At 42.6% G+C, this 27,099-nt stretch overlaps 1 protein-coding gene across 1 annotated transcript; it reads right to left on the bottom strand.

Annotated features, from left to right (window-relative positions):
* Positions 1 to 1,328: 1,328 nt before the first annotated feature.
* LOC311103725 (inward rectifier potassium channel 16-like) lies at positions 1,329 to 2,480 on the bottom strand (the record flags this gene model as incomplete). The annotated part of the gene is made up of 1 exon (XM_084145345.1): positions 1,329 to 2,480. One exon carries the CDS (start codon positions 2,478 to 2,480, stop codon positions 1,329 to 1,331), a length of 1,152 nt encoding a protein of 383 aa, XP_084001471.1.
* Positions 2,481 to 27,099: the final 24,619 nt, after the last annotated feature.

The following is a 27,099-nucleotide window of genomic DNA, read 5'->3' as shown; positions in this document are numbered from 1 at the left end:
GTAGCAGTGTTTTCTGTGGTAATCCATGTTTCCGTCAGCGCCAAGAAGTCGAGACTGGAGGGTAGCATAGGCTGAGATTAACTCTGCCTTGTTGGCCGCAGAATGGCAGTTCCAGAGGCTGCCGGAGACCTGGAACTCCACGTGGGTCGTGTGCGCAGGGACCACCAGATTAGAGTGGTAGCAGCCACGCGGTGTGAAGCGTTTGTATGGCCTGTGCAGAGAGGAGAGAACAGGGATAGACAGACACATAGTTGACAGGCTACAGAAAAGGCTACACTAATGCAAAGGAGATCGGAATGAAATTAACTAAACATCTGGGGAAGCGAGAGAGCGGGGCCTCCCTCGACTAACTCCCGCAGAACAACTTGGCAGAACTGTCTGTGTTTCAGGGACAGTCTTCGTTTTTTGACTCAAATGATGTCAATTAGCCTATCAGAAGCTTCTAAAGCCATGACATTATTTTCTGGAATTTTCCAAGCTGTTTAAAGGCACAGTCAACTTAGTGTATGTTGACTTCTGACCCACTGGAATTGTGATACAATAAGTGAAATAATCTGTCTGTAAACAATTGTTGGAAAAATTACTTGTGTCATGCACAAAGTAGATGTCCTAACCGACTTGCCAAAACGATAGTTTGTTAACAAGAAATTTGTGGAGTGGTTGAAAAACTAGTTTTAATGACTCCAACCTAAGTGTATGTGAACTTTCGACTTCAACTGTACACACAGACACACACAGACACACACAGACACACACAGACACACACCCTGAACACAAGGTGGTGATATAGAGGTACTGGCGCAGTAGTCAGTGATAACTAACAGCTCTGTGTAGAATGTGTAGCAGGTTGAATTAAACACAGAAATACATTGTAAACATATTGCATATGACTATTCACTACAATGCACAATCATCTTCTTAACTTTCCACTAAAGAAACATTAAGGTATTTTTGTGTTTGAATAAAACTTTACGACCATCAGATCAGAAAAAAAGTATATTTAATTTCATTTGGTGCACAGTCTGTCCATCACAACAAAGACGTTCAAATGAGGCCAGACCTCGGACGTCAGATGTGACTTCAACAACGTACACTTTGTTTATTTAACTGATAGAAAATAACATTTAGTTAAATTATTACATTCATAAAGGAAATAACAAAGGAGTATAAAATATGATATAAAATAGTTATTTACAATGAAACTACCCTATTACACTTACTCAAGTCCTTTACTAAAGTCCTGTGCGATAATGTACTACATAATGATAATGTAATAATACGATAATGTAGTTATCTGTCTCTGCTGTTTTGGGATTATCACAGCGTCATCAGAGCCACGCCTCCTGAACCACCTCCTCACTGACATCAGCCAAGGACCTCCGGAATTTCCTGCTCGATCTCACAAACGGCTGCTGCGATTGGACGATAGACTCCGTGGTTGGCGGTCTCCCCCTGTCACCCTCCTGGGCGCTGACCATGGGCGTCTGCACCCAGGTGGTCTGATGGAACAGGGCATAGTCTACCTTGTAGTGCCTCCTCCCCACCTGTACCATGTCCTGGAAGCGCTGGCCCCAGCGGATGTCTGCTGGTGTGTAAGAGGTACGTGTCTGGTGCAGGACGCCTGTGGAGTCACCAGTGTAGGTGAAGGAGACCACCAGGTCAAAGTCCTCCTCCCTCAGGCTGTCTGGTCCCAGGCTGTAGAGGGGACTCCCAGGCTCCAGCTTGTGAACGATGCTGGCCGGGGTGGCCAGGATGAGGTGTCTACTCTGGATGTCTAGGTCCTGGTAGGTCACAGAGATCATCCCAGAGGGGTGCTTCGTGGGGCGGACCAGCTGCGCCCGGGCGGTACCTTCCAGGATGTGGTTCCTGCGGAAGTCGGCGATGCGCCACACAAGGCACAGGGCGCCATCGCGCACGTTGACCACGGCGCACCTGCTGAAGCCCACCGTCTGCGCCCTCTTGCTCGCGCACGCCATTTTGGCCACGGTGATGCCGATGACGACTGTGTCGATGAAGCAGCTCATCAGGGCTTGGATTGTCATCACCACGATGGCCACCATGCAGTTCTCCGTCATCACCCGGAAGCCGTAGCCGATAGTCGCCTGGGTCGACATGGAGTAGAGGAAGGCGGAGGTGAAACTGCGGACGTTCGCCACACACGGTGCTGTGTCGTGGTCCTCCAGGTCTTTGTGGACGTAGGCGATCAGGAAGTAGAGGAGGCCGAAGAAGAGCCAGGAGAGGATGTAGGAGAGGCAGAAGATGAGGAGCATGACCCTCCAGCGGAGCTCCACTAGCGTGGTGAAGATGTCGGCCAGGAAGAAGCTCCACTGGCCCGGGGACTGGTGGAACACCACGGGGCAGCTACCGTCCTTCAGCATGTAGATGAGCCTCTTCTTCCCCTCCCCCCGGCCGAGATCTCCTCTGCCCATGGTGTGTGTCGTGAGGTGGTGGGTATCGATGATACACTGCTGCTGGTCCATGCCTGGACTTATTTTGACAAGGGCTGCTGTGCCGTTCCTCCCCCTGCAAAATATATATTTGTGAGGTTAGTGTGTCTAGTAAAAAAAAAAAGATATATACATAATCCTATAGGCAGAAGTGCACGTAAAGTAAACCATTTTTATTAGATCTAGTTTAGTCTCTTTTTAAAAGGGTTTAGGTTAGGAAAGGATTTTATTGGTGAGCGACCATCACTATTACAAGCCAGCTTAACGTCATCAGGTTCCTCTGTGTTGAAGAGGACCCTCCATGTTTGAGTAAACAGGCTAGGTCACACCTTGCCTGAGGCCATCAGCACCTGAATGACCGTGACAATGTCAGGCCCATGCTGTGAAAACACATTATTATCTTGTTGGCTGATTATTTACGAGAACTGTGATTTGCTAGAGGGAACACAGCTGGAAAAAAAAACAGTTCCAGTAAAAAGCTATGCTATCACAGATGGGGAGGACCACGACTTAATAATGTTTACATATCTTGCATTACCCATCTCATATGTATATACTGTATTCTATACTATCTATTGCATCTTAGCCTATTCCGCTCTGACAATGACATTGCTCATCCATATATTTATAAATTCTTATTCCATTCCTTTACTTAGATTTGTGTTTATTAGGTAATTGTTGTGGAACTGTTAGATATTACTTTCTAGATATTGTCGGAACTAGAAGCACAAGCATTTCGCTACAGTCGCAATAACATCTGCTAACCATGTGTATGTGACCAATACATTTGATTTGATTTGATGATGGTCCAAATTATATCCACATTAATTAATTATGAGAAATATTTTCCATCAATTTACGGTAATGAAGACAGGATGAGTCAAAATGAAAGGCAAAATCAGATGTTGAGAAATTAGCATGCCTTTGTGAAAACACATGTGCAATGTGTCACGATCGTTTAAGGATTGGTTGAACCAAGGCGCAGCGTGATAAGCGTACATGTTTATTAAAGTACTGAACACACGACAAAACAACAAACAAACGATACGTGAAGTCTTAAGGTTAACACAACAAACCTATACGGAACAAGATCCCACAAACTAACTGGTACCAACAGGCTGCCTAAGTATGGTCCCCAATCAGAGACAACGAGCTACAGCTGCCTCTGATTGGGAACCAGCCAACATAGATCTAAACGATCTAGAAGCTAAACATAGAAAAACATAACATAGAAACTACACACCTGGCTCAACATTTAAGAGTCCCCAGAGCCAGGGCGTGACAGTACCCCCCCCCCCCCCCCCCCAAAGGTGCGGACTCCGACCGCGCAACCTAAACATAACAGGGTAGGGGCCGGGTGGGCATTCCGCCTCGGAGGCGGATCTGGTTCCGGGCGTGACCACCACCTATCCTCTGCCTCCCTGTTGCGCCCCTGGTCTGGTCTGGACCTCGGCGCGCTGCTTCCCCTCTCCTTCCTCCCACGACGTACCAAGTCCTGTCTGGACCCTGGTGTGGGAGACCTCAAACCTGGAGAGGGGCTGACGTCTGGGTCTGGACTGGCACCGCTGACTGGAGCTGGACCCGACGACGGTGGATCGAACTGCACAGACTCCGGACTGGAGCCGCTGACCGGAGCTGGACTAGGCACCGGTGGAGCGGACTTCTCTGGCTCCGGAGTGGAGCGGCTGACCGGAGCTGGACTGGACCCCGGTGGAGCGGATTGCTCTGGCTCTGGAGTGGATCTGCTGACTGGAGTTGGACCGGACCCCGGTGGAGCAGATTGCTCTGGCTCCGGAGTGGAGCAGCTGACCGGTGCCGGATCAGGCACCGGTGGAACAGGCACGGGCCGTGCCGGACTGGACACACGCACCACTGGCTTGGTGCGGGGAGCAGGAACGGGCCGGACCGGGCTGACGACGCGCACCACTGGCTTGGTGCGAGGGAAAGGAACAGGCCGGACCGGGCTGGCGACGCGCACCACTGGCTTGGCGTGAGGGACAGGAACAGGCCAGACCGGGCTGTGAACACGCACCACTGGCTTGGTGTGGGGAGCAGGAACGGGCCGGACTAGGAACACGCACGACTGGCTTAGTGCGGGGAGCAGGAACGGGCCGTACCGGACTGTGGAGGTGGACTGGAGGTCTGGAGCGGAGAGCTGACACAACCCGTCCTGGCTGAATGCCTACCTCCACACAATATGTGTGAGGCATTAGCACAGGACGTACGGGGCTGTGCACGCGTACTGGCGATACAGCACGTAGCACCGGCGCAGGATATACGGGACCGAGGAGGCGTACTGGAGACCACGAGCGTTGAGCCGGCACACCCCGTCCTGGCTGAATGCCCATCTTCGCACGACATGTGCGTGGTGCTAGCACAGGACGTACAGGACTGTGCCGGAACACTTGCGGCACAGTACGTGGCTCCGCATAACACGGGGCCTGCCCAGTCACACGCTTCTTTGCATGAGTACGGGGAGTTGGCTCTGCTCTAACACTAGGCTCCGCCAACCACCCTTTTAGCCCCCCCCCCCCAACATTTTCTTGGGGCTGTCTCTCGGGCTTCCTCCTCGGCCGGCACCCTCTGCGTTGCCGCTGCTCCTCTCTATAGCGCGCCTCCACAGTCTCCTCCCAAGGACGGCGATACATTCTGGCCTGAATCTCCTCCCAAGTCCAGGATCCCTTCCCATCCAGGATCTCCTCCCAGGTCCAGGCTGTCTGTTCCTGGACACGCTGCTTGGTTCTTAGTTGGTGGGATCTTCTGTCACGATCGTTTAAGGATTGGTTGAACCAAGGCGCAGCGTGATAAGCGTACATGTTTATTCAAGTACTGAACACACGACAAAACAACAAACAAACGATACGTGAAGTCTTAAGGTTAACACAACAAACCTATACGGAACAAGATCCCACAAACTAACTGGTGCCAACAGGCTGCCTAAGTATGGTCCCCAATCAGAGACAACGAGCTACAGCTGCCTCTGATTGGGAACCACCCTGGCCAACATAGATCTAAATGATCTAGAAGCTAAACATAGAAAAACATAACATAGAAACTACACACCTGGCTCAACATTTAAGAGTCCCCAGTGCCAGGGCGTGACACAATGTGATTACTGTAACCGTGACAGCCAAGAGGAGAGAACCTTCTGGGTTTTCCCTTCCTTTGTGTGTGCTTCACTAGTCGTCCATAAAGTTTGATTCATTTGTCCTAACATGCTATACAACCACAACACATGCATTGCCTATTCCCATTGGCAACAAAAGTTGAACGTCCTTTGAAAAGTTGTACTTTCCTTCATTGCAGGTTTCTCTAGACGGCCTTCTTCGAAAAACTGGAGCCTTTTTCATTGTGCCCTCAAACTTGATCTAGCAACTCTCCATGTAAACATTGAAGAGAGTTTTCTAGTAAAAAAAAGCCTTATACAACCTTTCCTGGTAGAGTTCCACCATGCCATCTTACTGACCTAGTGCTGATTATATTATACCTCACATTTCAACAGTAACCAAGGAAATAGGCCATATATTCCTCACCTAGTCCAAGTATTGATCCTTTCACCCTTTGATCTATATCTGGGCATTATCAGAACACATATCTTTCTTCTTACCAGGAAAGGACCTCATTTTAATCAGACAGGTAATGGAAAACAGGGGACAATGTGCATGTCTATTTAAAACACTACTCAAATGAAGATTACTTGAGGTGGATGACACACTGAACTGAGAAGTTCACAAAAACCTGTGTTTCTGTGTCAAGTATCATTTGAATATTTACGTTGCAGCTTTTTTTGTTTTTACATAGCACTTTTTTTTCTACTTACAAGCTACAGCTTCAAAACAGCTAACTCTGCCTTTCGTTAAATACTCAGCACTTCTTCCTTTCTTCACACCTACAGTGTGTTCATCATACTTTCAATGATTGAGCTAAACTGGTGACTATATTACTGATTAGTCAGCTAACAGGTGCCATTATATCACAATAAAGGTGCCAATTCATAAGCGACTGAATTCTTAAACACTGTCAGTCTACGGTACATCCAACTCCTCTGTCCCTGTATTGAGAATAATTGTATTGGGTCATTAACTATAACCCTGAGCTCTGTGAAGTCATTAAGCTCTTTTGCCTTTATGAGGATAAATTATTATCCTGCATCTACCACTAATAGCATTCTCTAAATATTTCCATAAAGTCAATCTTTAAAGGGATACAGGTAGATTCTGGCAATTAGGTTGTTTTTCTACGTACCCAGGGTCAGATGAACTGCGTGCAGAGCAGAGACATAACAATGGTATCCACGAGTTCATCTGACCCTGGGTCAGTAGAAATACGGCTTACTTGCCAGAATCTCTCAGTATCCCTTTAACCTCAAAGGCATTACGTTCTCCAAAAACAGTATACCCTTTTATTTATCCCTTTTATTTATACCTTTTATTGCAGTCTTTTAGTTTTTCATGATAGCACAAAAAATCTAAAACAAACAAACTCCCATTAATGCATTTAATTAAATATTTTAAGGGATATTTCACCTAAATTACAAAATGATATACTGGTTTCCTTACCCAGTAATCATCCTAATGTATCGAAAACTGATTGTGTAGTTAACTCTATTAAGTTACTTATTAATGATTTGGACATGAAGCGCAGACAATGCTAATATCAGGACTATTGACTTGCGTTGGATTTGTGCCACAAAAGCTAAGAAGTTAGCATTTGTAAACAGTGGCCAGGTAAACAAAACCAAAGCATTGATTGCTGTCATCATACCTTGTCCATAGACTGCTTACAGCACGTGTCAAACTCAATCCACGATTGTCAGCGGGTTTTCGCTCTTCCCTAGTACTTGATTGATGAATTAAGGTCACTAATTAGTAAGGAACTCCCCTCACCTGGTTGTCTAGGTCTTAATTGAAAAGAAAAAACTAAAACCAGCAGACACCCTCCATAATAGGGAATGAGTTTGACACCCCTGGCTTACAGGGTAAGGAAACCAATATGTAATTTGGCTGAACTATCCCTTTAAGTAATTTAGTTCTGATTATTGAATGAAAGCATGCAAAAATTTGACCTCTAAATATTTAACAAAATTTTGATATTCTAATTGTAGTTGTTTGATCATGCTTCATGTCCTTTAATTGCATTACAGTTACAATGCAGTCTTTTATAGGTAGACTCATCGATATGACGTAGATGCAGAAAGTAAACAGCTTATTGGGTAAATTTCCGCAACAACTAAGAGCGTTGAAGCGCGAGGCTCAACTCAATGTGCAGATACTGTGTATGACCGTGCGAGAGCAAAGTCTACCTTTAAACGTATCTAATAAAATACATTTAAAAACGTGTTTCATCTAGCGGATTTATGACTTTATTGAGTCTGAACACTTATGCTTATCTCTGGTTATCTCTGGTATATAATCATTAATAGCAGTGGTGTAAAGTATTTAAGTATTTTTTGGGGTATCTGTACTTTACTATTTATATTTTTGACTACTTTTACTTTTACTACACTACATTCCTAAAGAAAATAATGTACTTTTTACTCCATACATTTTCCTTGACACCCAAAATTACTTGTTACATTTTGAATGCTTAGCAGGACAGGAAAATGGTACAATTCACACACTTATCAAGAGAACATCCCTGGTCATCCCTACTGCCTCTGATCTGGCAGACTCACTAAATACACATGCTTCGTTTGTGTTCGAGTGTACCCCTGGCTATCCATAAATAAATCAATTGAAAAAATGGTCTGGTTTGCTGAAAGTAAAGGAAAAAAATATATTTTGGTATTTGTTTCATTAGCCTTAGGCCTTAGACTGCTGCACCACTCGGGAGGCCAACTGTGTATTCATTTACAAGAAATAACACCTTTGGAAAGATCTTCAGGTTCCAATAGCCTATTTCAAAACAAAACTTACGGTCACACTTTATTTGGATATTCCGGATTTTCCATCTGTAGATGCTTGACAGATGGTCATACTTTCAACAAACTCTGTTGATAAGCAACCGCTTGCTAAGATTACGGTTAGGATTAAGTTTAGAATAAGGGTTAGGGTAAGGGTTAAGGTTAGGGTTAGAGCTAGGGTTATGGTTAGTAGATAGTTAGTTGAAATGTTACTGATAGTCTGTACAGTATCTACAGATGGACTATCCAAATAAAGTGTTACGAACTTACTTGCTCCGTTTGGGTCGCACTATCAAAAGTACTGATTCAGAAACTACAACTTAAATTGAAACAGACTTTTGATGTATAATAAGCTGAGTATAAAGAACATATTAACTTTTAATTGAACTAGCGTATGAAGAATGTTTCTGGTATGTCTAGATTAATCTGTAATAAAAGCTCCACTGACACACATTTTTACAGTAATTGGATGTGCGGTTGAAAGACAATAAAATATCCTCTTTACACAAACACAACCGTGCCTGCCACACACACAGCATTCCAAAATATTTCCACATAAAATTCACCACAACAAGCCCAGTAAGAAGAAACCAAAAATCACTTGGACAGAACCCTGCATATATAAAAAAGTCAAACCTTATCTAATTTCTGTTACTAAATGATAAGTCACTTACTTCAGTCGTAGTTGTGTGTTTGAAACGTGAGGTTGTTTTCACTGAGACACAACACAGACAAACATGTAAATCCGGGCTGCTAAGCGTTGTTACGGTCAGCCTCTCACTTATAACCTATTTACAGGTGAGTGTGACCCTCTGAGGGCAGGACTGGCCCAGAGGCAAAGTCCCATGTCATTGAGTTTGATGATATGGCACTAATCACACCACCCCTGAGAAAAAATCATATTGTGTCGATCCCCATAAGAATTTATGACCGGTGTAATATATTTATAGACAAATAAAAGTTTCCTTGCTAGATGCATTTTGACATTTTAGTCATTTAGCAGACGCTCTTATCCAGAGCGACTTACAGGAGCAATTAGGGTTAAGTGCGTTGCTCAAGGGCACATCAACAGATTTCTCACCTAGTCGGCTCGGGGATTAGAACCAGCGACCTTTCGGTTACTGGCACAACCACTAAGCTACCTGCCGCCACAGTGGCCTATGCTATTTCTATTTTCGTTATGGAAGAAGGCTTTGTTGAAACACGTTTTATTGCAGTTTGCATAGGGCCAGGAGGTTTTCCTCACCATAAGTGAGCTGAGCAGGAAAAAGTCATTTGGTGAATGAAAACTCCTGCGGGGGGGAAGTCCCATGCTCCTGTTCATACGTCTTGGGATGTTTTAGAGAATTTCTCCTATTATGTTATGGGGGGTAGTTTAGTGTTAGCACACAGTTAGGCAACACACTTCCAGGATACACTTCCACACTCCATCCCCATGTGGCAGCACCAACTGGGTCAAGGGCTGTGCTCTGCCAGGAAGCCTTGATAGCACAACTGGTGGTGGTGATCAGGATTGATTGGCAATCTACGACTAGAGGCCTCTCGGCCTGCCAGTATTTGGAGTTGTTTTGTGTTAGTTAACCTCTTTAGTTGAGGCATGCCTCTTTGTATTTTATTTTGGGGGGGGTATATATTTGTTTTTGGGTTACCACTTTGAACAAATACTAATCTGCTTGGACTGGCCGACCATGGGAGTCATGACTGAGCTGGCCTTGGACCTAAGGTAGTAAGGTGGCTGTCTGCTGGTCACATGCTTTCAACACATGGTCCAATACGCTTACTTCTCACATTTACACACACATCCAATCATGTTATAGACCATGTAACTAGGCCTAAGACCCCTAGTCATAATGAGTCAGGTTATAGACCATGTAACTAGGCCTAAGACCCCTAGTCATAATGAGTCAGGTTATAGACCATGTAACTAGGCCTAAGACCCCTAGACATGAGTGCAGCAAAATCAGTAGGCTAGTTATTGGTTTCGTAACACTCCCCCTTTATATTCTCATTATTCATTAGTCAGCAAGCTGCACTTTGCCTTATTAAACTGAGAGACTGTGTACAGGATACACATGGTATACACCGTTCAACAAAATACTTACTTGCAGCTTCCTTCTCAACAATGCAACAACAATAAGAAATAGAGATAAGAATACGAACAAAGTAAATGGCTCAGTAGAATAGAATAAACATTTTTGCATAAGTATAATACAGGAAGGCCAAATTTATAGTGCGATATTTAGAGATGTTTTGGGGAAGGGGGGATTGGGGAGGCAAGTGTTTAAATTGTGCAGTATTTAGTAATAATAATAGGAGTCTGATAGCAGCAGTTGTGATGTGTGTGTAGTGTGTGTGTGTGTATGAGTGTGATTATATCTCTGTGGGTGTGAGTGAGTGCATGTGTGCTAAGGTGCCGACAGTCAGTGCAGGTGGTCAGTGTTCAGCAGTCTGATGGCTTGTAGAAAGAAACTCGTGGCTGGGGTGTGTGGGGTACTTGATGATGCTGCGGGCCTTTCACAGGCAGTGTTGAGTAGATGCCCTGGATGGGTGGGAGCACGGTCCCAGCGATGGTACAATTAGCGCAACAATAAGGGTTTCCTTTGTCTTCAGTGTCCCCAATTAGGACCTCATAAATACTTGTTTAGATAAGGAAGAAAGATCACACGAAAGCCACAGAGCAGCATAAACACTTCACATGCTTTTAAAGGGTCCATAACAAAACACCAGGCAATTACTACAGAGACTATAATAACATCACCACTAATACAACCTGGTCGTCCAATGAAGTGTTTCCTAAAATAGATAGCTAGCACGATTATTCTGCTTCCTTGTTAAGTCGACACCTTGCACAACATATTGGTTTTCCTAGCTTAGAGACGAAAGATAACTGTAATGGATATTCTTCCTGATAGTTTTCCAGGTGAGAAGAAAGATAACAGTAATGGATATGCTTACTGATAGTCCGTAGTGATAACCTATTAGAGGTGCATTGACAGCAGTTCATCATAGACTGGTCTTAACAGCAGGTCATCATAGACTGGTCTTAACAGCAGGTCATCACTGACTGGTCTTAACAGCAGGTCATCACTGACTGGTCTTAACAGCAGGTCATCACTGACTGGTCTTAGCAGCAGGTCATCACTGACTGGTCTTAACAGGTCATCACTGACTGGTCTTAAAAACAGGTAATCGCTGACTAGACTTTACAGCAGGTCATCACTGACTGGTGTTAACAGCAGGTCATCACTGACTGGTGTTAGTTAACATGTCATCACTGACTGGTGTTAGTTAACATGTCATCACTGACTGGTGTTAGTTAACATGTCATCACTGACTGGTGTTAGTTAACATGTCATCACTGACTGGTGTTAGTTAACATGTCATCACTGACTGGTGTTAGTTAACAGGTCATCACTGACTGGTGTTAGTTAACATGTCATCACAGAGTGGTCTTAACTGACTGATCTTAACAGGTCATCACTGACTGGTGTTAGTTAACAGTTCATCACAGGGATGTAGCTCAGTTGGTAGAGCATGGTGTTTGCAACGCCTGGGTTGTGGGTTCGATTCCCACGGGGAGACAGTATGAAAAAAAAAAAAAAAATGTATGCACTGACTATAAGTCGCTCTGGATAAGAGCGTCTGCTAAATGACTAAAATGTAATGTAAATGTAAATCACGGAGTGGTCTTAACTGACTGATCTTAACAGGTCATCACTGACTGGTGTTAATAGTTCATCACGAAGTGGTCTTACAGTGAGGGAAAAAACTATTTGATCCCCTGCTGATTTTGTACATTTGACAAAGACATGATCAGTCTATAATTTTAATGGTAGCTTTATTTGAACAGTGAGAGACAGAACAACCACAAAAAAATCCAGAAAAACGCATGTCAAAAATGTTATAAATTGATTTGCATTTTAATGAGGGAAATAAGTATTTGACCCCTCTGCAAAACATGACTTAGTACTTGGTGGCAAAACCCTTGTTGGCAATCACAGAGGTCAGACGTTTCTTGTAGTTGGCCACCAGGTTTGCACACATCTCAGGAGGGATTTTGTCCCACTCCTCTTTGCAGATCTTCTCCAAGTCATTAAGGTTTCGAGGCTGACGTTTGGCAAACCTAGGTAAAAATGTATGCACACATGACTGTAAGTCGCTTTGGATAAAAGCGTCTGCTAAATGGCATATTATATTATTATTATATTATTATATTATAAACCTTCAGCTCCCTCCACAGATTTTCTATGGGATTAAGGTGTGGAGACTGGCTAGGTCACTCCAGGACCTTAATGTGCTTCTTCTTGAGCCACTCCTTTGTTGCCTTGGCTGTGTGTTTTGGGTCATTGTCATGCTGGAATACCCATCCATGACCCTTTTCAATGCCCTGGCAGAGGGAAGGAGATTCTCACCCAAGATTTGATGGTACATGGCCCTGTCCATCATCCCTTTGATGCGTTGAAGTTGTCCTGTCCCCTTAGCAGAAAAACACCCCCAAAGCATAATGTTTCCACCTCCATGTTTGACGGTGGGGATGGTGTTCTTGGGGTCATAGGCAGCATTCCTCCTCCTCCAAACACGGCGAGTTGAGTTGATGCCAAAGAGCTACATTTTGGTCTCATCTGACCACAACACTTTCACCCAGTTCTCCTCTGAATCATTCAGATGTTCATTGGCAAACTTCAGACGGCCCTGTATATGTGCTTTCTTGAGCAGGGGGACCTTGAGGGCGCTGCAGGATTTCAGTCCTTCACGGCGTAGTGTGTTACCAATTGTTTTATTAGTGACTATGGTCCCAGCTGCCTTGAGATCATTGACAAGATCCTCCCGTGTAGTTCTGGGCTGATTCCTCCCCGTTCTCATGATCATTGCAACTCCACGAAGTGAGATCTTGTATGGATCCCCAGGCCGAGGGAGATTGACAGTTCTTTTGTGTTTCTTCCATTTGCGAATAATCGCGCCAACTGTTGTCACCTTCTCACCAAGCTGCTTGGCGATGGTCTTGTAGCCCATTCCAGCCTTATGTAGGTCCACAATCTTGTCCCTGACATCCTTGGAGAGCTCTTTGGTCTTGGCCATGGTGGACAGTTTGGAATCTGATTGATTGATTGCTTCTGTGGACAGGTGTCTTTATACAGGTAACAAACTGAGATTAGGAGCACTCCCTTTAAGAGTGTGCTCCTAATCTCAGCTCGTTACCTGTATAAAAGACACCTGGGAGCCAGAAATCTTTCTGATTGGGAGGGGATCCAAAAAAAACTCATTAAAATGCAAATCAATTTATAACATTTTTGACATACGTTTTTCTGGATTTTGTTGTTGTTATTCTGTCTCTCACTGTTCAAATAAACCTACCATTACAATTATAGACTTATCATGTCTTTGTCAGTGGGCAAACGTACAAAATCAGCAGGGGATCAAATACTTTTTTCCCTCACTGTAACTGACTGGTCTTAACAGGTCATCACTGATTTGTCTTCAAAGGCATCAACAGCAGTATGACAAAGGCATCAACAGCAGTATGACAAAGGCATCAACAGCAGTATGACAAAGGCATCAACAGCAGTATGACAAAGGCATCAACAGCAGTATGACAAAGGCATCAACAGCAGTATGACAAAGGCATCAACAGCAGTATGACAAAGGCATCAACAGCAGTATGACAAAGGCATCAGCAGCAGTATGACAAAGGCATCAACAGCAGTATGACAAAGGCATCAACAGCAGTATGACAAAGGCATCAACAGCAGTATGACAAAGGCATCAACAGCAGTATGACAAAGGCATCAACAGCAGTATGACAAAGGCATCAACAGCAGTATGACAAAGGCATCAACAGCAGTATGACAAAGGCATCAACAGCAGTATGACAAAGGCATCAACAGCAGTATGACAAAGGCATCAACAGCATCAACAGCAGTATGACAAAGGCATCAACAGCAGTATGACAAAGCAAAAACAAGGTTGTATAAAGTAGGACAGACAGGAAATGTTTTATTACAGTACATACTGAACCTATAAACTGAACTCTCACTCTCAATAATGTTTTACAGGAAGCGCAAGAACGGCGGAAGCCAGATGAAGGACTATATGTCTTGTTCCATAAATATTTAACTGATGAGTTGTTTTTTAGAGTAAAGGGTTTGGTATAGTCCCTTGTCGTTCCTCTCTGGCTGCAATGTAGTATTAAGACATGCCTTATACTGTAGACGGTCACCATGATATCCACTCAGTAAACATATTATACTCAATTTCTATGGGATATGACCTCTTAGGACCTATTTAGTCTATAGCCATTATAAGGATCACCCTCTAGGCTGAGAAAGTAGCCAGTCTGATGGGTGGCATACATGCCATTCCATTCATAATGCAACGCTGACATTAGGCCTATTTTCTTTGATTTCAAGACATGCTCTGATGTATATATATGTGTTCCTTTAGTGTTGCTATTAATGGATATAAGAGTGTTACAGGGACACAACATGTCTGGCGATGGCATCTATGTGTTCCTTTAGTGTTGCTATTAATGGATATAAGAGTGTTACCGGGACACAACATGTCTGGAGATGGCATCTATGTGTTCCTTTAGTGTTGCTATTAATGGATATAAGAGTGTTACCGGGACACAACATGTATGGAGATGGCATCTATGTGTTCCTTTAGTGTTGCTATTAATGGATATAAGAGTGTTACCGGGACACAACATGTATGGAGATGGCATCTATGTGTTCCTTTAGTGTTGTTATTAATGGATATAAGAGTGTTACCGGGACACAACATGTCTGGAGATGGCATCTATGTGTTCCTTTAGTGTTGCTATTAATGGATATAAGAGTGTTACCGGGACACAACATGTATGGAGATGGCATCTATGTGTTCCTTTAGTGTTGCTATTAATGGATATAAGAGTCTGTTACCGGGACACAACATGTCTGGAGATGGCATCTATGTGTTCCTTTAGTGTTGCTATTAATGGATATAAGAGTGTTACCGGGACACAACATGTATGGAGATGGCATCTATGTGTTCCTTTAGTGTTGCTATTAATGGATATAAGAGTGTTACCGGGACCCAACATGTCTGGAGATGGCATCTATGTGTTCCTTTAGTGTTGCTATTAATGGATATAAGAGTGTTACCGGGACACAACATGTATGGAGATGGCATCTATGTGTTCCTTTAGTGTTGCTATTAATGGATATAAGAGTGTTACCGGGACCCAACATGTCTGCAGATGGCATCTATGTGTTCCTTTAGTGTTGCTATTAATGGATATAAGAGTGTTACCGGGACACAACATGTATGGAGATGGCATCTATGTGTTCCTTTAGTGTTGCTATTAATGGATATAAGAGTGTTACCGGGACACAACATGTATGGAGATGGCATCTATGTGTTCCTTTAGTGTTGCTATTAATGGATATAAGAGTGTTACCGGGACACAACATGTATGGAGATGGCATCTATGTGTTCCTTTAGTGTTGTTATTAATGGATATAAGAGTGTTACCGGGACACAACATGTCGGGAGATGGCATCTATGTGTTCCTTTAGTGTTGCTATTAATGGATATAAGAGTGTTACCGGGACACAACATGTATGGAGATGGCATCTATGTGTTCCTTTAGTGTTGCTATTAATGGATATAAGAGTCTGTTACCGGGACACAACATGTCTGGAGATGGCATCTATGTGTTCCTTTAGTGTTGCTATTAATGGATATAAGAGTGTTACCGGGACACAACATGTATGGAGATGGCATCTATTTGTTCCTTTAGTGTTGCTATTAATGGTTATAAGAGTGTTACCGGGACACAACATGTATGGAGATGGCATCTATGTGTTCCTTTAGTGTTGCTATTAATGGATATAAGAGTGTTACCGGGACACAACATGTATGGAGATGGCATCTATGTGTTCCTTTAGTGTTGCTATTAATGGGTATAAGAGTGTTACCGGGACCCAACATGTATGGAGATGGCATCTATGTGTTCCTTTAGTGTTGCTATTAATGGATATAAGAGTCTGTTACCGGGACACAACATGTCTGGAGATGGCATCTATGTGTTCCTTTAGTGTTGCTATTAATGGATATAAGAGTGTTACCGGGACACAACATGTATGGAGATGGCATCTATGTGTTCCTTTAGTGTTGCTATTAATGGATATAAAGAGTGTTACCGGGACACAACATGTATGGAGATGGCATCTATGTGTTCCTTTAGTGTTGCTATTAATGGATATAAGAGTCTGTTACCGGGACACAACATGTCTGGAGATGGCATCTATGTGTTCCTTTAGTGTTGCTATTAATGGATATAAGAGTGTTACCGGGACACAACATGACTGGAGATGGCATCTATGTGTTCCTTTAGTGTTGCTATTAATGGATATAAGAGTCTGTTACCGGGACACAACATGTATGGAGATGGCATCTATGTGTTCCTTTAGTGTTGCTATTAATGGATATAAGAGTCTGTTACCGGGACACAACATGTCTGGAGATGGCATCTATGTGTTCCTTTAGTGTTGTTATTAATGGATATAAGAGTGTTACCGGGACACAACATGTCTGGAGATGGCATCTATGTGTTCCTTTAGTGTTGCTATTAATGGATATAAGAGTGTTACCGGGACACAACATGTATGGAGATGGCATCAATGTGTTCCTTTAGTGTTGCTATTAATGGATATAAGAGTGTTACCGGGACACAACATGACTGGAGATTGCAAACCTTCATCGGGCACCATAGTATAATTTTTCAGTCTATTTGTAAACATAAAATGAGATTAAAACATTTTAGTTTGTATTGTGAATGGGCTACTGGGTGATTGTAGAGCAGTTTTGTAATTGCTTTTCGCCTGTTAAAATGTTTCCAAAGTCCTTAACCACTACGTACATCACACAGGGCTTTCTCATAGAAAGATACTCAAGGAACAATCATTAATTCAGGCTGCCAAATAAATACTCTCCAAGGGAAAGAAAATCTACCTCAGTCAGAAATAGTTAATCAAGTTGACTTGTCATTATCTGACATTATGCCTTTTCTGTCCTGTGTTTTGACCCCAGCTGAGGGAATCAGTGATCAACATACTGCAGTAGTACATAATATTTACTATATAATAATATCATATCATATATGCCATTTAGCAGATGCTTTTATCCAAATTGACTAACAGTCATGCATGCATACATTTTTTACGTATAGGTGGTCCTGGGAATTTAACCCACTATCCTGGCATCGCAAGAGCCATGCTCTACCAACTGAGCTACAGAGGACCACAAACTGTACAGAACAAACATTGTACTTGTAGTTATCTCAGCACCCAGAACCAAATCAGCTAGTCGATTTAATGTTAAGTCTGCGACTAGAGACTATAGGGTGGTAGTGTAGGGGTGGTGTGTTAAGGCTGTGACTAGAGACTATAGGGTGGTAGTGTAGGGTGGTGTGTTAAGGCTGTGACTAGAGACTATAGGGTGGTAGTGTAGGGTGGTGTGTTAAGGCTGTGACTAGAGACTATAGGGTGGTAGTGTAGGGTGGTGTGTTAAGGCTGTGACTAGAGACTATAGGGTGGTAGTGTAGGGTGGTGTGTTAAGTCTGTGACTAGAGACTATAGGGTGGTAGTGTAGGGGTGGTGTGTTAAGGCTGTGACTAGAGACTATAGGGTGGTAGTGTAGGGTGGTGTGTTAAGGCTGTGACTAGAGACTATAGGGTGGTAGTGTAGGGGTGGTGTGTTAAAGCTGTGACTAGAGAGACTATAGGGGGGTAGTGTAGGGGTGGTGTGTTAAGGCTGTGACTAGAGACTATAGGGTGGTAGTGTAGGGTGGTGTGTTAAGGCTGTGACTAGAGACTATAGGGTGGTAGTGTAGGGTGGTGTGTTAAGGCTGTGACTAGAGAGACTATAGGGTGGTAGTGTAGGGTGGTGTGTTAAGGCTGTGACTAGAGACTATAGGGTGGTAGTGTGGGGTGGGGTGTTAAGGCTGTGACTAGAGACTATAGGGTGGTAGTGTGGGGTGGGGTGTTAAGGCTGTGACTAGAGACTATAGGGTGGTAGTGTGGGGTGGGGTGTTAAGGCTGTGACTAGAGACTATAGGGTGGTAGTGTAGGGGTGGGGTGTTAAGGCTGTGACTAGAGACTATAGGGTGGTAGTGTGGGGTGGGGTGTTAAGGCTGTGACTATAGAGACTATAGGGTGGTAGTGTAGGGTGGTGTGTTAAGGCTGTGACTAGAGACTATAGGGTGGTAGTGTAGGGTGGTGTGTTAAGGCTGTGACTAGAGACTATAGGGTGGTAGTGTGGGGTGGTGTGGCCTGTACCCAGATCTGTTTATAGTGTAGCCTGGTCCAGATCTGTGTATAATATGCTTTACCCGATCTCTGCGCATATGACCATTTAGATTGGCATGAGGCCGTACTCTACGACATGACAATGATAGTCAGAGGAGCTGGCTAAAACACATACTGTTCTGGGACCAGGCTAGAAGCGGTGGTACTTTACTGTAAGAGAGCCTGCAGTATAGTCATGAAGTAGGACAACAGTGGTAAGGTCAGCTTTACAGTTTACTGTTCTGCAGATTAAGAATAAAGCAGGGATCAATGTAGAGGTCAGAGTTATGTAAACGATCAAATCGGACTCTGAGTTGCGTACGCACACCTGTTACAGTACTGTTTAAAGCTGCAATATGTAACTTTTTGGGCGACCTGACCAAATTGACATAGAAATGTTAGTTATAGATCTGTCATTCTCAATGAAAGCAAGTCTAAGAAGCGGTAGATCTGTTCTATGTGTGTTACTTCTATGCTTCCTGTTCTTAAGTTTAGTTTTTGCGTTTTACTTTTGATTTTGTACACCAGCTTCAAACAGCTGAAAATACGATATTTTTGGTTCTGGAAAATATATTTCACACCGGTTTAGATGGTACAATGATTCTCTACACTATACTTGCTTGTTTTGTCACATAAACTAAAATTAGGCAAACTACTAGAATTTTAGCAACCAGGAAATTGGCAGAGTGATTTTTGCATAGTGCACTTTTAAGGATGAATAGTTGAAAATCAGCCAAGGAGTTACAGTTATACTGGCACAGTGACAAATCCTATTTTATATAATCTCTTCCCATCTGTCTTGAGAATTCTATTTGTAACATAATTCATCATACCCCCTTTTTCTTTGATTATTAGGCTACTCTTTCAAGTAATTCCTTCATCCAATCTACATGCAGTCTAATGGAAATGTTTGTTACTGAACTGTTACATGTGAACTCATGACATAACGTTATTAGTACATTAACTTGTGCTATCTAGTGCTTCAGCTTCATAAACGCTGAGTTTTCAAAGGTGCTGTGTGTGTGCGCTCCACCTTGCAATATTACATTTCACTTCATGGCCCACGGGGGGCCAGTATGAAAAATGTATGCACTCACTAACTGTAAGTTGCTCTGGATAAGAGGGTCTGCTAAATTACTCAAATGTAAAATGAGCTTACCTAGTTTCCTTGCCAGAAAATGACTATTTCCAATATAAGGACTAACAAACAGGTGGACGTCCTGCCTAGAGAAATGCCTGTGCATATATGAGTCTTCAATTAGCACATCTGCAATGTTGAAAGGGGGTCGTTCTTGAATTAGGGTGGCATTTGGGCATGGCATTTAGGAAAAAATGAACTTAATTATTTTAAATAATTTTTTATTTAAATGTATTTGCGTACATCTTCCCATTTTAAATAAACTAATATGATGACTTTCAATAATTGTTTTACCATTATGATAACATTCTGTCACCAGTAGGAGAAGTACACCAGGTCATCAAACCTTTAAAAATAATTTACTATGATTAATAATATTGCTCACAATGTTATTCCCCTTAATTTAAATTGACTAACATCAAGTTAAACTTTGTATTTAGACACCACATTTATAACATACTAAAATGGTGTGATTAGCCAATAATTGTTTTTAATATAGACCCCTCCCCTGATAAGTTTGCCACTGGTGAGAATACTCAAGGTACTTGTACACTGTATCTTTGTATGTAATCAGTGATCTTCAAGGCGGTAACACCAATGACATAAAACTGAAGGATACACATTATACTAGTAAAAACATTTAATCTACTACTGTAAGTGTGACAGTGGTATTTCCGCAGCTTCAGAGGAACTGGATTGGAGAGGGGATGGTTCAGGCCTAACCCATTTGTACAGTATTTGGTAGTGTGCTGGACACCTCTGACTGATTCAGGTCAGGTCATATTCAAAATCAGAGTAATTGTCTGTGTAAATCTGGAATGTGGTTCATGTTGAGGAATAGAGAGCAGCGATTCAAGGACAACTTTTTCTGCAACAGTAAATGCCTAGGGGTGATCAATGGTTTCTTATCTATTCTTTAAATTCTTAAAGCGTAGGAAGCATGAGTTTTTACTCACCAAAGTAACACAGTGTGGTCAAAAACTTAGTAACATAGTAGTCACGATCTGGTTACCTATAACTACAAACATAACTATGCTTTAGTGTTTTTACATATTTATGAATTTATTTCTCGATCTTCGGAACTACTCACAATACACTATTTCTCAACATCATAGCTAGCCAGTTCCAGCTGGCTAACCATAGCTACTAGCCATGCTAGCATGTAATTACATTCCAAATCCAAGTGTTGGCGCTGGTGAGCTACTATGTATATCCATAAAGAAGAAACCATATAAATGCATGTGGAAAACTGCATCTCCTCTTCTCCTGTGTGTTTGGTAGTGGTAGTCGAGCAAGCGAGTGAGTGTTGTAGTAGTTTTCCATTGTTTGTAGCTAGTGCAGTAATACCCACAAGGACGGGGTTACGACTCATTTGTGGCCCAAAAACGAGAAGCTAGCTTTGAAGTGGGACCGGTTTGTCCGGTTGAAGCGAGCAGATTGGAGTAAGGGAACCGTGCTCACGTCTACTGTATGCGTCGCTCATTTCACCCCGGAGGACATCGATGGCTTAATATAACCAGTGGAAGGCAGCATACGGAATGATACTCTGACTGAAACCAGGTGCTGTGCCGAGCGTGAATGTGAAGCCTGCAACCCCCATTTTATACCGACCTACCGGTACATTGCGAGTGTCAGCAGTGATGGAGATAAACTGGGTAAATTCAATGTGGATTTACCTCACTATTTCACTATTGGATTAGCTGACTCTTCCTCGGCCGGTGAAACTGCCTCTCCCTTTGAAGGCCTCTCCTTGGCTGTTCTTTGGTAGCTAAATCAGCTGTCAATCTGTAATTGTCCGCTCTCTCTACTTTATACCTGCTGGCTTTTTTGTTGTTTTGTTCTGTGGGTTCCTTCCTGTGCTAGACTAGTTGTTCTCTGGCTTACTAATTAGCTATGTCAACCGTGGTGGTTGGCTAGCTAGGCTAGTTAGCTGGCTAACTAACTTTAGCTGGCTGGCTTGCCGGCTAAGATAACTGCATATACCGGTAACATTATTTGATAACTGGTTAGATGGCGTTATGTATTTCCAAAACGTTGGTTTACTTTAATGTAGCTGTAAGCTAGGTGTTGATTGCAACTGGCTGACTCACACAGTGCTAACATAACATTAGCAAGGATGGTAGGGCTAACGTTAGCAGGCTAGTAGGGCTAACGTTAGCAGGCTAGTTGGATAGCAACCTTGCAAGCTGATTTGTAACAATAAATTCATAAAGTCTTTGCTTGTAAATTGGCTGAAAATTGAATTGAAACCAGTAGTCATGAGTGCAAATGGTTTGATTTAATTTGAAGTTGTACATTTGAATGTATTTCTGTTGGAGTTTACATTATAGAGAATAGGCTGGTTGCCGGGTCCTCCATATTACATCACATCCCGGAAAAACATTTTCCGACATGACTTCGGCATTCTTCGGAATTCTGATCGCTTTTATGTAATAACTAGAAAAATAGAAAAGTGAGGTGTAACATTGCATTGGGACATTTGATGTGTATACTAATCTAAATCCATATGTTACAAGTGGCGACGTTTATGCTACCTACCCTTTAACATGGACAAATATTGTTGAGTACAGCTGCCAAATCAATCAATATTGTAGTGGTTTATTTTGCTGAAATGATATTAGTAGCTGATAATTAAATGTAAAGTTTTGTAAATTAAATGTTCTTCCTAGCTGTGTACACAAAATAGTTAAGTCATTTGCTGATTCTGAATGGATTCTGCTGTAAATATTCACAATAAATGGTTAAGCTACAGGTAACTGCCAAAATAAAGGAAACACCAACATAAAGTGTCTTAATAGGGAGTCAGAACAGCTTCAATGCACCTTGGTATAGATTCTACAAGTGCCTGGGACTCTATTGGAGGGATGCGACACCATTCTTCCACGAGAAATTCCATAATTTTATGTTTTGTTGATGGTGGTGGAAAACACTGTCTCAGGCGCCGCTCCAGAATCTCCCATACAGTGGGGAAAAAAAGTATTTAGTCAGCCACCAATTGTGCAAGTTCTCCCACTTAAAAAGATGAGAGAGGCCTGTAATTTTCATCATAGGTACACGTCAACTATGACAGACATATTGAGAAAAAAATATCCAGAAAATCACATTGTAGGATTTTTTATGAATTTATTTGCAAATTATGGTGGAAAATAAGTATTTGGTCACCTACAAACAAGCAAGATTTCTGGCTCTCACAGACCTGTAACTTCTTCTTTAAGAGGCTCCTCTGTCCTCCACTCGTTACCTGTATTAATGGCACCTGTTTGAACTTGTTATCAGTATAAAAGACACTTGTCCACAACCTCAAACAGTCACACTCCAAACTCCATTATGGCCAAGACCAAAGAGCTGTCAAAGGACACCAGAAACAAAATTGTAGACCTGCACTAGGCTGGGAAGACTGAATCTGCAATAGGTAAGCAGCTTGGTTTGAAGAAATCAACTGTGGTAGCAATTATTAGGAAATGGAAGACATACAAGACCACTGATAATCTCCCTCGATCTGGGGCTCCACGCAAGATCTCACCCCGTGGGGTCAAAATGATCACAAGAACGGTGAGCAAAAATCCCAGAACCACACGGGGGGACCTAGTGAATGACCTGCAGAGAGCTGGGACCAAAGTAACAAAGCCTACCATCAGTAACACACTACGCCGCCAGGGACTCAAATCCTGCAGTGCCAGACGTGTCCCCCTGCTTAAGCCAGTACATGTCCAGGCCCATCTGAAGTTTGCTAGAGTGCATTTGGATGATCCAGAAGAGGATTGGGAGAATGTCATATGGTCAGATGAAACCAAAATATAACTTTTTGGTAAAAACTCAACTCGTCGTGTTTGGAGGACAAAGAATGCTGAGTTGCATCCAAAGAACACCATACCTACTGTGAAGCATGGGGGTGGAAACATCATGCTTTGGGGCTGTTTTTCTGCAAAGGGACCAGGACGACTGATCCGTGTAAAGGAAAGAATGAATGGGGCCATGTATCGTGAGATTTTGAGTGAAAACCTCCTTCCATCAGCAAGGGCATTGAAGATGAAACGTGGCTGGGTCTTTCAGCATGACAATGATCCCAAACACACCGCCCGGGCAACGAAGGAGTGGCTTCGTAAGAAGCATTTCAAGGTCCTGGAGTGGCCTAGTCAGTCTCCAGATCTCAACCCCATAGAAAATCTTTGGAGGGAGTTGAAAGTCTGTGTTGCCCAGCGACAGCCCCAAAACATCACTGCTCTAGAGGAGATCTGCATGGAGGAATGGGCCAAAATACCAGCAACAGTGTGTGAAAACCTTGTGAATACTTACAGAAAACGTTTGACCTGTGTCATTGCCAACAAAGGGTATATAACAAAGTATTGAGAAACTTTTGTTATTGACCAAATACTTATTTTCCACCATAATTTGCAAATAAATTCATTAAAAATCCTACAATGTGATTTTCTGGAGAAAAAAAATCTCATTTTGTATGTCATAGTTGACGTGTACCTATGATGAAAATTACAGGCCTCTCTCATCTTTTTAAGTGGGAGAACTTGCACAATTGGTGGCTGACTAAATAATTTATTTCCCCACTGTAGTAGATGAGATATGAAGACTTACAGTACCTTGGAATATTTCCCAAACTCATTTTGGTTATCAGAGCTCTTCCAAGCACGTCTAACCCAATTAGGTCTCAGAGTGTTTCCTGGTCAGGTCACGTGGGGGCCTAATCATATGAATCCCCTCATTACACCTTGACTGGAACCATGCTTGTTTCAGTCATACTTGTTCTGATTATACACCTTGACTGTGTGGAACCATGCTTGTTTCAGTCATACTTGTTCTGATTATACACCTTGACTGTGTGGAACCATGCTTGTTTCAGTCATACTTGTTCTGATTATACACCTTGACTGTGTGGAACCATGCTTGTTTCAGTCATACTTGTTCTGATTATACACCTTGACTGTGTGGAACCATGCTTGTTTCAGTCATACTTGTTCTGATTATACACCTTGACTGTGTGGAACCATGCTTGTTTCAGTCATACTTGTTCTGATTATACACCTTGACTGTGTGGGACCATGCTTGTTTCAGTCATACTTGTTCTGATTATACACCTTGACTGTGTGGGACCATGCGTGTTTCAGTCATACTTGTTCTGATTATACACCTTGACTGTGTGGGACCATGCTTGTTTCAGTCATACTTGTTCTGATTATACACCTTGACTGTGTGGGACCATGCTTGTTTCAGTCATACTTGTTCTGATTATACACCTAGACTGTGTGGGACCATGCTTGTTTCAGTCATACTTGTTCTGAGTGATGAATAATGACTGAATAAACGGCCATGTTCTAGCTCTGGGGTTTTGTTGACGTCACTCCAGTTGGTGTTAAATAAGGAGAGAGCTGCTTATTTTCCACCATAATTTGCAAATAAATTCATAAAAAATCCTACAATGTGATTTTCTGGATTTTTTTCTCATTTTGTCTGTCATAGTTGACGTGTACCTATGATGAAAATTACAGGCCTCTCTCATCTTTTTAAGTGGGAGAACTTGCACAATTGGTGGCTGACTAAATACTTTTTTTCCCCACTGTAAGTGTTCAGTTGGGTTGAGATCTGGTGACGAGACACACACACACACACACCCTTTAAACCACCTGTGCTCCTTTGAGACCCCTCTTTCAAAGTCACTGAGATCTCTTCTTCTAGCAATGCAGCGAAAATAATGGGCAGTTTTATACATGACACAGATTAAGCTATTTCAATGGAGAACCAGGACTAAACTTAATCTAGAGTACCAGTCAAAAGTTTGGACACACCTACTCATTCCAGGGTTTTTCTTTATTTTTACTATTTTCTACATTGTAGAATAATAGTGAAGACATCCAAACTATGAAATAACACATATGGAATCATGTAGTAACCAAAAAAGTGTTAAACAAATCAAAATATATTTTATATTTGAAATTCTTCAAAGTAGCCACCCTTTGCCTTGATGACAGCTTTGCACACTCTTGGCATTCTCTCAACCAGCTTCATGAGGTAGTCACCTGGAATGCATTTCAATTAACAGGTGTGCCTTGTAAAAAGTTAATTTGTGGAATTTCTTTCCTTCTTAATGCGTTTGAGCCAATAAGTTGTGTTGTGACAAGGTAGGGGTGGTATACAGAAGATAGCCCTATTTGGTAAAAGACCAAGTCCATATTATGGCAAGAACAGCTTAAATAAGCAAAGAGAAACGACAGTCCATCATAACCTTAAGACATGAAGGTCAGTATATCTGGAAAATTTCAAGAACTTTTAAAGTTTCTTCAAGTGCAGTCACAAAAACTATCAAGCGCTGTGATGAAACTGGCTCTCATGAGGACCGCCACAGGAAAGGAAGACCCAGAGTTACCTCTGCTGCAGAGGATTAGAGTTAACTGCACCTCAGATTGCAGCCCAAATAAATGCTTCACAGAGTTCAAGTAACAGACATATCTCAACATCAACTGTTCAGAGGTCACTGCGTGAATCAGGCCTTCATGGTCGAATTGCTGCAAAGAAACCACTACTAAAGGACACCAATAATAAGAAGAGACTTGCTTGGGCCAAGAAACACGAGCAATGGACATTAGACTGGTGGAAATCTGTCCTTTGGTCTGATGAGTCAAAATTTGAGATTTTTGGTTTCAACCACTGTGTCTTTGTGAGACGCAGAGTAGGTGAACGGATGATCTCCGCATGTGTGGTTCCCACCGTGAAGCATGGAGGAGGAGGTGTGATGGTGTGGGGGTGCTTTGCTGGTGACACTGTCTGTGATTTATTTAGAATTCAAGGCACACTAAACCAGCATGTCTACCACAGCATTCTGCAGCGATACACCATAACATCTGGTTTGCACTTAGTGGGACTATCATTTGTTTTTCAACAGGACAATGACCCAACACACCTCCAGGCTGTGTAAGGGCTATTTGACCAAGAAGGAGAGTGATGGAGTGCTGCATCAGATGAACTGGCCTCCACAATCACCCGACCTCAACCCAATTGAGATGGTTTGGGATGAGTTGGACCGCAGAGTGAAGGAAAAGCAGCGTGTGGGAACTCCTTCAAGACTGTTGGAAAATAATTCCAGGTGAAGCTGGTTGAGAGAATGCCAATAGTGTGCAAAGCTGTCATCAAAGCAAAGGGTGGCTACATTGAAGAATATCAAATATAACATATATTTTGATTTGTTTAACACTTTTTTTTGGTTACTACATGATTCCATATGTGTTATTTCATAGTTTTGATGTCTTCATTATTATTCTACTATGTAGAAAATAGTAAA

Source organism: Coregonus lavaretus (genome assembly GCF_964263955.1).
Source record: "Coregonus lavaretus genome assembly, chromosome: 28".
Lineage (NCBI taxonomy): Eukaryota > Metazoa > Chordata > Actinopteri > Salmoniformes > Salmonidae > Coregonus > Coregonus lavaretus.
The sequence above is the reverse complement of the archived record's forward strand: the minus strand, read 5'-3'. Positions and strand labels throughout refer to the sequence as shown.